The sequence below is a fragment of the Aspergillus pseudotamarii genome (assembly GCF_009193445.1).
Source record: "Aspergillus pseudotamarii strain CBS 117625 unplaced genomic scaffold BDV38scaffold_3, whole genome shotgun sequence".
In the NCBI taxonomy this organism is placed as follows: domain Eukaryota; kingdom Fungi; phylum Ascomycota; class Eurotiomycetes; order Eurotiales; family Aspergillaceae; genus Aspergillus; species Aspergillus pseudotamarii.
Genome location: NW_022475017.1, coordinates 53,496 through 66,606, shown reverse-complemented (window position 1 = coordinate 66,606; position 13,111 = coordinate 53,496). Strand labels below are relative to the sequence as shown.

General features: G+C 43.6%; 5 protein-coding genes across 5 annotated transcripts; 2 read left to right on the top strand and 3 right to left on the bottom strand.

Moving 5' to 3' along the window:
* Positions 1 to 2,015: 2,015 nt before the first annotated feature.
* On the top strand, positions 2,016 to 2,643 carry BDV38DRAFT_92897 (uncharacterized protein). Its single transcript, XM_032064142.1, has one exon. The coding sequence runs from the start codon at positions 2,242 to 2,244 to the stop codon at positions 2,560 to 2,562; it is 321 nt and encodes a 106-aa protein (XP_031918802.1). The 5' UTR covers positions 2,016 to 2,241; the 3' UTR covers positions 2,563 to 2,643.
* A 2,688-nt stretch (positions 2,644 to 5,331) lies between these two features.
* BDV38DRAFT_277555 (uncharacterized protein) lies at positions 5,332 to 5,754 on the top strand (the record flags this gene model as incomplete). Its single annotated transcript, XM_032058514.1, has 1 exon — positions 5,332 to 5,754. The coding sequence occupies one exon, from the start codon at positions 5,332 to 5,334 to the stop codon at positions 5,752 to 5,754; it is 423 nt and encodes a 140-aa protein (XP_031918801.1).
* A 309-nt stretch (positions 5,755 to 6,063) lies between these two features.
* Positions 6,064 to 7,276, bottom strand: BDV38DRAFT_267418 (DUF1996 domain-containing protein; the record flags this gene model as incomplete). The annotated part of the gene is made up of 4 exons (XM_032056584.1): positions 6,064 to 6,468; positions 6,520 to 6,700; positions 6,754 to 6,875; positions 6,932 to 7,276. 4 exons carry the CDS (start codon positions 7,274 to 7,276, stop codon positions 6,064 to 6,066), a joined length of 1,053 nt encoding a protein of 350 aa, XP_031918800.1.
* Positions 7,277 to 7,514: 238 nt separating this feature from the next.
* Positions 7,515 to 9,030, bottom strand: BDV38DRAFT_92860 (nucleotide-diphospho-sugar transferase). Its single transcript, XM_032064141.1, has 3 exons — positions 8,466 to 9,030; positions 7,757 to 8,397; positions 7,515 to 7,701 (listed from the first exon to the last, which is right to left on the bottom strand). The coding sequence occupies exons 1-3, from the start codon at positions 8,935 to 8,937 to the stop codon at positions 7,615 to 7,617; spliced, it is 1,200 nt and encodes a 399-aa protein (XP_031918799.1). The 5' UTR covers positions 8,938 to 9,030; the 3' UTR covers positions 7,515 to 7,614.
* A 103-nt stretch (positions 9,031 to 9,133) lies between these two features.
* On the bottom strand, positions 9,134 to 12,173 carry BDV38DRAFT_233955 (repressor protein). The gene is made up of 2 exons (XM_032053183.1): positions 9,604 to 12,173; positions 9,134 to 9,501 (listed from the first exon to the last, which is right to left on the bottom strand). The coding sequence occupies exons 1-2, from the start codon at positions 11,767 to 11,769 to the stop codon at positions 9,253 to 9,255; spliced, it is 2,415 nt and encodes an 804-aa protein (XP_031918798.1). The 5' UTR covers positions 11,770 to 12,173; the 3' UTR covers positions 9,134 to 9,252.
* Positions 12,174 to 13,111: the final 938 nt, after the last annotated feature.

Sequence of the window (13,111 nt, the reverse complement as noted above, 5' to 3'; positions counted from 1 at the left end):
TAGTAATAGGCCCCCGGGCCAGGACTACGTACTTCCTAAATTAGTATTAGGGTCAGGACGTTTTCCAATAGGATCCCACCACCCAATTGGTGTTTTTCCCCTTCTCGTTATTAGCTGAACGGGATGGGTGGCCACCAGTCTTTACCCTTTACGGCAAATCTTACGCCAAGATGGATCCCAATCCGGATTCTTTCCTTTCTTGCTACAGCCGAAAATTAATCAGCGAAAAATAAATAAAATGAAAATAATAAAATGAAATAGGATAAAAGAAACTGAGAACAATATCTATAATTTGAAATGAGTCATCTTTATTAGCAAACGCCTTTCTTTTTGAACAGTAGTCGACGTCATTAATCCATGTATCATAATTGCCTTGCTTCAGTGCTCACACTCAACCGCAATACTATCTTGATCATACCGCCAAGTAGCTCCATACTATACAATCCATATGATTCCACTCACTGGCCTGGTGTAAATGTAACTGCAAACAAGTCCTAAATCCATATCAACTTCACTAGTAGGATACGCATCCCCGCTGTACGGGACTACTTTGCTCCGTTGAAGGATCGTGGTCTAGTCACTATGTACGTATTTAACTACTCAAACCCTGTATAGATGCCAATGGCATAGTCAATAACATTTTATATTGTCCATAACCATCAGTCCCAGTAAAGCCTCCATCATATATTGCCTCCCATCTCGCAACTGCTGTCCCTCCAAGCTAAAACTCTCCTTAACTGGAATCAAGGGTCTAATCAAGACAATATCCAAGTCTATACTCGTCCGTCCACTAGCAATATGATCCTTGGCGATCAGATGGGGCGTAATAATTGGATAGTGCCACAATCTCAATTGCAATGAGACAAACATTCCTATATAATATTCGATTCTGTGCTAACTCAAAACTACCCTAATAGTATACCAAAGACACAAATCAACAGGCTACCTATGCGTAGATTAAATATATAAGAACGTATCAATAGTTGCCAACAAAAGCGAACCAACTCTATGTCTCAGTGAATTATCAACATGTAGAATCCAAATCATAGCATCCGTCGAACAATTTCACTACATCATTGTCAGAATCCTTAGAGATTTGTAGTCCTCATCAAGCCACAGAACAATAAGATTTTGGATTCCCTGGTTTCATGAGTCACGGTGAAGGCGGCGCAGTCTACGATGTACTTTAATTAAAGAAGGCAGCATCTGACTCACGGATAGGTTCATGGCACAGGCAGATTGGAGATCAGCTAACTACCTTTTCAGCCAGTGTACAATTGGTTTATACTTGACAAAAAAAAATGCTTGCTGTGTTTGAGTCACTCCCATAGAGACTTATCAGCCGAAATAAACGCCGGACTGAAAGCTATTGGATATATACTTTTCCAGACAGTACATTATACTATTGATATAATCCCGTATAGCTTGACAAATCATAATCACCCCTCCTCCCAGGGGCTAGGGCTTCCGGGTCACCAATACGGGGCGGAACCGTGGCTCAATCAAAGCCACCCTATACAAGCATTTTCGAAGGTTTTGGATGATCCTTAACCCTCTTATGTTTGGATGTTCCATGTGACGAAGTATCTCTATTTTTAAAATGTACTAAAACACAAATTATATGCCATGGCCCTCCTTGGATTAAGGATTCGATGGCAACCAAGGGTTGTGCAGCTGAACTATGAGGAATCGGGTTTCCGGCTGAAACCCTCGAGTTCAGTACGCAAAAGTGTAATAATTAGACTAAAGGCAAGCACTGCGTCTCATTCTAAGGGTGGTATGATATAAAATGACAGTGTTCCTTGCCTAAATTCACCAGAAGGATAGAGAAATACCATCCTAATAATGACTATGCAGCCTCACTTCACTATACGGCTATATCTGCAGTGCTAGGGCTCTGTAGGTCCCCTTTCTTCCATGACCCCAAGTCCACGGCGTTTCACTCGTCTGTCTAGCGATATTCGAACAATCCACATGTATTGACCAAAGGTAACTGGACAGTTTGCACTGCCTTGAGCCAACGACCCGTGGTCTTCTCTCCCTTTGATCACGATAGGATATTCTTCATTGAATAATGGTTGCCTAAGTAGGTACCCGAGTATTCACTGCATTACCATTTTAGGCAATATCTTTGGAGAGGTAATATGGTCGGGCATAACAAAGGAATCAGGAACAAAAAGATAGGTGAATAGGAAGGCCTCAAATACCCTACACTGGGTCGGACTAGGCCAATGATCGCAGATGACTAGGGCTAATATGTTCATCCTCTACTCGGCTTCCTCTCGTAATGTGACCTTATCCCCTCGCTCGGGGCGAGGCCGTTTCCCTCCAGTGCCTAAGCTGGTCTCTCAGGTTCCTCTTCCTGGTACTATCAATGCAGGCCTTGCTTTCCGCTTGCATCCCGGTGCTCCTTTAAATGCGAAGATTGCATATTCAGTCATTGCAGGAGTGGTGGGATTGGCATATCTTGGCGTACATCTTCTGGTGGGCATGCACGGAATTTCTCGTCGACAAGAGCGGAAGCGCGAACCTAACTACCTTAAGGTAGGTAGTAGTAGGTAACGGGATGATATTATTAGTAAGGGAAGGGGAATGACAGCATGGCTTGGGAATGCCGAGTGGGAAAAGTATGGTGATAGTAGGCGATAGTGAGTGATTGTAGCTAGTATAAATACTAGCACGGTGCTTCTTAGGTAGGTAAACTACATTTGCTATTAGTGGACTCGATACATACCGTACCTGATCACCTGACGCCCGCCTCCACCTGACGCCCGATTTCCTATGAAAACCAGAGTTAAAGATAAAGCTCTACAACCACATATATTGTTTACTATTGTATGATTTCTTGGTAATTTAATATTTGAACTATATAAAATCTATATAACTATTTTAATAATCCCGAAAATATACAGACAGACAGATCTACCTACCCCAACAATTTATACTATATAAAGCCTCTGCAACAACAACCTTATTTTAATTACTAATATCCTTTCTAATTTTTGGAGTTGACAGTATAGGGACCTTAGTCTTATCTTTAGCAGTCTGATTTATATTATTTTGAAGCTATAGATTAGCTTTTTTAATAAGCTTTTCTTCTTCTCTTTAGTACTGCTTTTAAATATTTATCTACTTATATATCTCCTTATTTAAAACTCGGATTCTCTTGTATTCTTCTATTAAAAGCTGCTTTTCTTTCTTTTTCTATTTCTGACAAAGCTTTCTATCTTACTTAACAGTTTTATTAAGTTATATAGCTTTATCTTTCTAAGCCTAAAGATTCCGAGCTTTTTAAATCTTATTAGATAAGTAAAAAATTATATTACTATCTTCCAAAGTATATAAATCAAATAGAAATAATTTTCTATACTAATATTTTTTCTGCTTATTTTTCAAGACCTTTTTAAAATCTGAACAACACAGCTTAAGCAGAATATTTTTGATAGAAAGAGAGTACATAATAGAACTGAGCTTTTGAGCCTTTTTATTATAGATATCAGAAATTGTCTACTAAAAAAGTCTTTCAATATATCTCTAATTTTCTATACTTAGGACAGAATTAGATAAATTACTAGATAATAGTCTAGTACTATTTTTTTTAATAAAATATATTAATATCCTTTCAGAATTCCAAGAATATAAACCAACAGAATTCTATATACTTTTAATATTTTTCTTTAATAAAGCAGTATTCTACACTGACCAAAAGAGCTAAAAGAAATCTTATTTTATAATATAACTTATTCCTTGATAATTATATAAAAATTGCTCCAATTCAGCACTATACACTGTAGACAAAGAACCAAAGATACTAATATCCAGCAGCTACAGTATATATATAAAATAAAATAGATAGATAGCCAAAAGAATCTTATTTTTATTATAAAAATTAATAAACTTTATTATTATATAAGATCTGTGGCTATCAAAAATTAGAAGCCTTTAATACCTTCGAGTCTTTTTCTTTATTTCTCGATTAAAGATATTAGTAAGCCAGGTATATCCAATATTATTATTTATCCAGCCACTAGAGAATAATATAAAAAAATATATATAATACTCAGAATTAAAATCCTGAAACCAGAAATCCTATATATTACTTGAGACAGCTTGATATATAAGACTCGGGAAAAGAAAATTTCTATCTACAGAGATATAAGCAATTATAGTAATCTATTCTTTATTTCTATTCTAAAGGTATTACTTAAACTCTCTCTACTTAAATTTAGAACAAGAAAAAATTCTTTTACCTTTTAATAATACTCTAATAAGAAAGCCTTTCTTATCTATATTATATATATCTTCAGACTATATATTATATTTCTTAAGCTTCTTAACTATTAACTTAAAGTAAAGTAAGTATTTATATACTGAATCAGCTTACTTATATTAGAAATTAATCCCAGTTATATAACAGACAGTAAGCTAATTATTATATATTTTTAAAAATCGAGTTGGCCACTATTTTCCTGACTTTTTTCCAGTAATTTCCTTAGCGAAGTTTCGTAGTATCTTAAGTATAGGGGAAAGACCTTTATTAGTTAAATTATTGATCTATTTTATAAGTATTTTAGTCTGCTCATTGTTAAGAATTTGTTAATTATTATATTACTCTGCTCAAGTATATTGGATACCACAATAATATCGAGATAGTATAGACCTGCTTATACTATACTTTTTGACAGTTTTTATATAATTTATCTTCTCTCCTGGCTTTAGGCTTTCGATCTCAGCTATCGCTACCTCAATTGAAGCCATATTGACAGAGTTATAATGATTTGAAAAGTATCGAAAAGTCGGTGTATATCAAAAAATGGGGCGTCAGGTGGGGCCGGGCGTCAGGTGATTAGGTACGGTATATGAGTATACTGTATACGAGAGACGAGGCCCACATTTACCTCCCAGTGAGCCACAAACTTTTTCCACTGGCGCGGGTAATAAATAATATTTGTATGTACCAACTTATAGTGAAACATGTCTAGATCTATACTGTCGGTGCCTGGTCCTATTTACTATTTAAGACCCGCCATAGCTCTCGGTCTTCCAGATTGTCCGTACTCCGTACATAAGTATTTGTACCAGTTTAAGTTCCAACGTACGCTATACCTATTTTGGTTATCCGCTGGCACTGCCCAGTGAAATCACGGGTAGATTTAATTAAATTTATATTGATTGATTGTGTTGTTGGGGTCACCCGTCTCCCCTACCAAACAACACCAGAAATGTGAGATAGGGCGACCCTATTTATTATCTTACTAGCCACGATGATACCGCTCAATTCCCTCCGAGACCCTGAGACTTAAAATCAAGAGGAAGAAAACAGATGTAACAATGCTCTATAACGCCCTCATCCGCACCCACCACATTACCTCCCGCAAGAAGGTTGCTGCGCTGAAACAAGCTGCATCCGCTCACAATTGCTTTGCACTCCTTCGCTCTGGTGGGATTCCTGGAATCATGTATGTGGAATCGAAAGAGAAGGAAGCTGTTGAGGCATGGGTGAGCGTGGTGCGGAATCTGAGATATAAGGATTTCCAGCTAGTGGCTAGGCCTGGACTTCTTGAGAAAGATCGTCAGAATCGGAATGAGAATAAGAAACAGCGGGATGGCAAAAGTAATGGACGATCAGAGCATGGAGGGAGAGATTCTGTCGCTGGTCTGGAAGAGGTCGAGACAGTCAAGGAGTTCGGAAGCCTAATGGAAGATCGCGGTGTTTGGAGATGGTGGAGGAAGGGAATGGGATATGTGAATTGATTGGCGAGTTACGCTGCACTATCTGGACTAAAACTTATTCATAATCGACAGCACATATCCTGCAGAGCTCTTGCGAGTGGTGTGGCCTGTCTTGAAACAGTTTACTTCTTATCATATAACCGTGGGAATGTCCGAAGAGCGATCGCAACACAGTTAAGACTGGCGGATTCATACGGCTAGCTAGGCTGTCCAATATGGATCTTCAGAATGTGCTAATGCATTATTAATCAAGATCTCGTATTTGAGAGTGCGATGGTCTTGAGAGATTTGTTGCAAAAAAGTTGAGCAGAGAACTCAATGTCTCATCGGTCACTGCAGCTCGTGTGATCCCGTGATCGGATTATTACCTGGCAGTTTGGAAAGAGGCCCATGCTGACCCAATTGCTCCAACGGAGGAGGTACATCCAAAGCATGTGTGATTGGAGTCAGTGCCCTCGTTTGGTTGTTTGTGATCGAACATTCCGGATCGTTCAGCCCCTCCAGGCCGGTACATGTCGCCATAGCATTCTGCAGTGCGTTCTGGTCTGTCCAGCCGTTGAGGAAATCTCCATGCAGACCATACCCTGTGGGGTCGCCCATAGCGTACACCCAATTCTCATAGTCCGGAAAGGGCTCCGTGTTAAAGAAGAATTCCACGAATATCGAGTACACTGCCACCGGATGGGTCTCCGGGCAAACACCCTGATTATAATCCCCAACCGCGGGATAGGCCATCTAATTTAATCTCAGTCTAGAGCATGTCATAACCGTCGATGCTTCACTCACGTGGCTCTGATGGTCTGGACTATCGAGGGCTTTCCCATCCCAGCATGAGGGGAAGAATACTTGCGATCGCAATTTCAGACATGACTGCTGTGGAAGATGTTTTGTTTCGCTTGAAGTTCCATCATCCTTCATGCACATGTGGGAGATGGCCCGCTGTGCGAAATTCGTCTCGTTATACGTTCTATGATAACATCAGCTTTTGCACCTTAAACTGCTCGATCCAGAACCTCTGACCGGAGAAATAAATCCCCAGCAACTACGCGTAGCCCGGGGGGTGGCGCCAGCGGGTATTTTGTACCATCGCAGGATGTTGCGTTCGGGGAATAATCGCATGCTCTGTTGAAATAATAAATAGCCTGGTTTACTATGTCAGTTGCCGTCCGGGAATCCTCCACTATAGTTTACAACATACGCTGTTCTCAAATTCGATTGTTTCAAACCCATCTCGCGTCTGATGATATAATTGAGGAATCCAGTAATTGCTCCGGTCTATCGCAAGCTCACAGGTTGTGTCGTTGGCATTTCTCGCGGTGTCGGTTGTCATCAGCCTCTGAAAAGCTGTGCCCCCTACAACTACGTGTGTGTGTGAGGAGGGTTTTCCCGGGGATATGATCGGATCAGACCGTTGGGTTGTCAATGGCAAACAGCTGAAAGTGAACAGATCTTCCGTCGGACCAGAACTACTCGCAGCTGAGTGGCATAAGACAAGCGACAGGATCGTTGCGATGCCACGTCTTCTGCGACCCGTTAATATCATCATGGCTTTAGTGCAGATATGATAAGGAGAGCAAAGGGTCGATTGTTGTTTCTCAAAATGAAACGGTTGCCCCTCCTTTTCCTTATGTCTCATCTTCAGGCATATTTGTTTAATCCCCAAGCCCAAGTATGCTGCCATACCAGTTGAAACCTTGATACCCACCCCTATTTATTTAACAAGAATGAGGTGAGGTCAGTTGGGAATGCACCTGTTCCCTAAATGCAGGGTGGATTCTACGGCTATTTATTATGATAAAATGGGACAGTCTATCTGAATTCCATATAATGCTGGCCCGTGTGTAAACCCATCAACGCCGATCATGCTCTATCAAATATGCATTATACAGATTCATTTGAGCCGGAAGACTCAGAATGCTCCGGTGGAGGCCAATCAGGGGCCGGATAACTTAAAAGTTTGCAGATGTCCTAATTGCTCTGTTAATAAAGTCGTATGCCGAAGTAAGGATGCAGCAGCACAAACCTTTCGCCGCCGCCGGAAGTCATGATAGATACTCTTCCACACCTCTCGATCACGACACCCACTTTCTTGTGCTGTGCCAGGGTTGTGTTTACACTTGGGCAACATCTCAGCCAGCAAATTCTGCGGCCACAGAACCCATGGTTTAGGCAAAGGCCAGTCTGAAAAATGCACAAGTTTGGCTTCTGATAGCACTTTATCCGGATCCCAGACTTCATAGTCATTGCCCAGGAAATTTCTATGGTCCTCTGTGCGGAATTCGCCACTCACTAAGCCGTACTGGCGATGCGGAAGCACGGTGGCGGAATCGGCATAACGTTCGTTCAATAACTCCATGTCGTATCTCTGTGTCGATGATGTATTGACCGCTTTTTGTCCGTACATAGCCGGAAGCGCCGCCTCCATCAGAGCATTGTATTCATTGTAGGACGGTTCGATCACAATTAGCAGAGACGACAGTTGCTTGGTATCCGGAAGCCCCCAGTACGCCCGCGGCATCGCAACCTTGGTCGGAGGAAGGAAAAATAGCTCATCCATGTTCTGTAGAATGTTGGCGTCGGAGTCAAGGTGGATTATCCGATCGTACTCGCTCTCGCCGAAGGCTAGTAATTTAGAGATACTCTTATCCCATGATTCTCCAGATCCTGTCAAGAAATGTAAACCACATTAGCCCTTGCTTTTACCTCAATAATTTTCGGTTGCCACAACACACCTGCCCCCGGTTTGATAGTCTCCAAGGTGATGGGAATCAGCATCACATTGTACTGATCTCTTGCCATCGCCAACAATTGGCTATCCCTATCACGCTCGCTTTCGACACTGACATCCCAATCTTCAGGGAAGAATAATACTCGTTGTGCCCGACTTCCTAGCCGTTGCAGGGCTTCGAACACCATGACAGCGTTGCACAGATAGGCGCTAGAGGTCGCATACTGGCTATAGGCATAACGGGACCAATCCACTGAATCGTAATTTATATGAGACAGGGCCGCGGGTTGGGGACGCTCCCGCCGGAGCCACACTAAAAAGCAGACGAGGAAGGCGAAGATCACCCATGTCCGAACGCGTCGGAGTTGCCGTTTGGCGATTGCGAGGCATGGTTCGTCAGGGATATCGAAGAAGTCATCTTCGGAGGATTGAGAGCCTCTGCGATAAGGGAGTCTCGGCACCTTCTTAATGGCCATTTTCAGTGGTGCAGTTGAGCAAAACAGTGAGCCATTGCTGGATTCAGATGCAAAGGTTGCATATACTCCAAGGAGATGTTTGAACGCGCGTCCGTAATTGTCCTGATTGTTGAATCGGCGGCTCGCAGTCCACTTCGGCGCACGTGATCGCTGCCACCCGGGGAGCCTGGGATTTGAAATTACAATATGGTTGGTCTTAGTATTGTAATTTTATCCGTGTACAGTCTATGGTTCTGTAGTACGAAATACATAATGATACATTCGATAGGCGATGCATATCAAGCCTCTTCACGGCCGACCCACGACCGCGCGCTACTAGACCCCGTCAAGTCGCGCCTGAACTGTTTCCTCGTCAAATCGTCCATGCTCCCCGACATAATTCCGAAGTGCTTCCAGAGTCATCAGTCGCCGTGGCGCTTTCCGTCCCGTCAGCAGCTCAAACTGAGCGATGGCCTGCTCAATGACGTTGTCGAGTCCATCTACCAGAACCCACGGCCGTCCAGTTTCACTACGGAAACGACGCATTTGACGTAAGAGCGGGGTCTCTAGGGGTTTGTATGCAAACTATGTCCAGGATTCAGTAAGTTCATTATTATTTGGTCATTAGTAGAGTCGCTGAGGGGTGGGAGAGAAGAATGGAGAAAAACGAGGGAGAGAAAGACCTACCTCTAAGACCACCCCACCAGTAGGACTCTCAAGCCATTGCATCGGCATCTCGAAGTTTGCTGGAGGTTCATCTTGGTCCGGGTCGGCAGGTACACAGGACGCAATCAAACACGGATGACAAGTATCTGACGGCCACTCATCTTGCAATGACTTCAGCACATGCACCACTTTTGTAGAACCAACCTGCGAGGCAGCCCATGAATTAAAGTGACGGGCTACATTCTCGGCACGGGATAAGGTGCGGTTGTATATGAAGATCTTGCGACATCCTAGACGAAGCATGGCATAAATGGCAGCACGCCCCATGCCGCCCGCTCCAATTACCAACCCGGTCGTCTTCAATGGACTAATGGCGTTACGTGGGGAAAGATTGCGATTCATGCAGGTCATGATTCCCACCCAATCTGTATTCTCACCGTACCAACCCAGTACGGGCCCCGCCTGATTGCGACGGCTAGCCTGCTCTTGCAGAGGGAACATCGTCCCATCGGCTCGCGCCCGCAAAGGCATAATCGTGTTAATCGCTCCGATTGCCTCTGCATGTCGACTTTTCGAGGAGAGCTTCTGGAAGACCTCCACCCTCCATGGTTGGACAACACTAGCACCTCCGAAATGCGGGTCTCGGCCCAGCTTGTCTAAAGCCGTGAGAGAGGGAGATGCGGGAATACTGTAGGTGTGGCTCATGCCACAGTGATGGAAAGCAGCATTGTACATAGCTGGGGAGAGACTGTAGGCCACGCTAGCCCCCAGTATATAAAACTGCAGAGGGTCCAGCACATAGCTTTGAAACAACGCCTGTACCGCATCCCGTGAAGTAATCAGAGGGTCTATTCTATTGCTTGTGGGGCGCCTAATCGCTGGGTGAGTGACAGAAGTGAGTGTTGAATTGAACACCTGGGATGTTCGTCCAAGGCTGCCTACGTTGTAGGCAATGATAGGCGGATGTTCACCCGGTAGAGAGTGAATTTTGTTTGTGAATTTGGCGACAGCCGCGTTATCTTCGCGCTCCGCTGCTACTCTGAGAATGCGAACGAGCTGACAACCGAGCTTCTCGGCTTCAAGGTAGACAGACAGGCACGATTCGTCATCCCACATTACACTGGATGAAGGCTTGAATATATGCTGGCCAATAATCTTGGTCATGCCCCTATTACGACTGGTTTCGGCCAACAACGATTTGTCTTGATCGAGGTCTATGGCCAGGTATTCTACCGCTAGTCGCAAGCCGTGTTCCACGATTTCGAAGTAGAGGCTGCGCAGCTGTGCCGGGGAGAGTGTACCGCTGCCAATTCCGGATGTTGAGGCGTCGATTGAGAAGATAATCGGCGTGCGAGCACTCCTGCGGAGTAAAGAAACCTGCTTGCTCACAGTACTCGCCATCTCTGTATCCCAACGATCCACACAAAGCTCGATAGCGTCTCCTCCTGACTCGAGCTCGCACAAGTCGACACCCTCCTGAATCATTTCAGAGGATCGAACGAAGATAGCATGTGTGAAGGAACGGTTTTCAGGAGGGGTTTCCAGCAGTACGAAGGGGGAGTCATAACTCGAATGGTTGACATCTGCACCAGTAATAAACCGCACAAACCGAGTAAAGTCCTCTTTAGCTTCTTTGAGCTTGAACGAATACCCGGCTGATCGACGGTCGGGTGTTACTTCGTCGAGTTGAGGTGACATGCTGGAACGGTCCTCGATATTATAGAATTCAAAATTCGAGCACATCCGATGTAGGGGGTCCCCTTCACAAAGCAATTTAACAGCTTGATCTTCCAATCCCAAAAGAGTCTGAATGCGGGCCATATCACGAACCACATACACCACAGGATTGGTCAATGAATACAAACGAAGGTATTCCTGCACGGGACGAGTAAGGCTCCCCAGACCGCATTCGATTACGCAGCCCGATCGATGTTTGTCCAGCATCATCTTAAGAACCTCGATATCACGCTTTTGGAACTCCTGGCTCCCAAAGCGCTTAAGGTACTCATGTCGCGTTAGCCCAGTAACCTGCTTGAAATAGTGATCCTCGGTGATGAAGCGTCTTTTCAACACCGTTGCAGCAACAAAGCCCAACGAGCGCTTTCCACAACCTCGGATCCCAACCAGTACTAAGGAAGCATCGGGACTGACGTTACGGTGACACTCGCGGCCTAAAGACTGAGACATAGTGCCGATAGATAATGCCTCTTAGGCTTGCGTATTTCAAAGTCAATTAAATTAGGAACCCACTGGAAGATGGACTGTAAGCGGACGTCCGGCAATCCAAACTATCTTCAACGAACAATCACAAGTGGAACCATGCTTCAGCTGGAGGGCAAGTTGGCTTAGGATGGTGACCTGAATCCACTACACGAGCTGGATAACGTGATAAGGATGTAGTAGATAATCGGGGCGCATATGCATTGAGACGATGCAACGGTTCACAGCGAGCATGCTGTGACTGTGGAAGAAGCCCGTTGCACAGCTGCAGTAGTTGGTGGGTGTAGTAACTCCAGAAATCACTCAGTTAGCACTAAGATTGGTCTTAAGGTAGTGTGATCGGATATATCAATACTGATGCGGCAGAGTACAACCATCCGGTAGAGGTGTCGAACGTCACCGCCTTCCCCCCAGAACTTCCGGCAAAGGTCTTAGCCGCCCCAATCGTGACCTCGATACTCCGTATCATGATCCCAGTACTATATAGCTTAGCACAGGTGAATTGAGAGGTGGCTAGGCTAACTGGTTTGTAAACTCTGGACTCCGAGCTTAAAGGTGCTTCTCACCCGACCTTGAGATCTACATGGATACAACACTATATCTGTGACTCCGTCTTCTTCTTCGTTCTCGATAACAAGTTCGGTCAATTTGAATACATTCTTAAAAAGATTCTATTTTGAGAACGGCATGTCTCGCTTCCCATGTTCATATGTTGGTATACATACTTCCTTCAAATCTGACAAACGTGGATGAATACCGATTCGGGATGCCGTGGAGTTTAAATCCTCATGACCCAAACGTAAATCATCCAATGAGTGATGGACGGTGGTACTCTGTATAGATCGCTTATTTCGTAGATTGTACTAAACACGCCCGAGTTGTGGGGATTTGGAATCTCCACCACTTATATCTACAGACGAGAAAGATCACCGATTATCGGCAGTTGATGCGGTCCTACCTTCCCCCGGCACAGGACAATTGGGAAAATTCCCCGGATAATGTGGCGAAGTTTGGGCTGGATAAGGGGAAAGTAGGCATTCCAAGACTGGAGCTTTAATCGTCGGTAAAGGAAGAAGAATAAACGCAACCCATGAGTGAAGTTCTATTAATTGATTAATTTGATTTATTTTTATTTTTATTTTTATTTATTTATATACATATATATATTTAATCCGTCTTTTTTCTTTTGCTGTGGGGAAAAATAAAGATAAAAAAAGAAAAAAGAAAAAGAAAAAAAAAAGAGAAAAAAACAAACAGACAGACAAAAGAAAAATTACGTGAGAGACGAAAAAAAAAAAAAAAAAAAAAA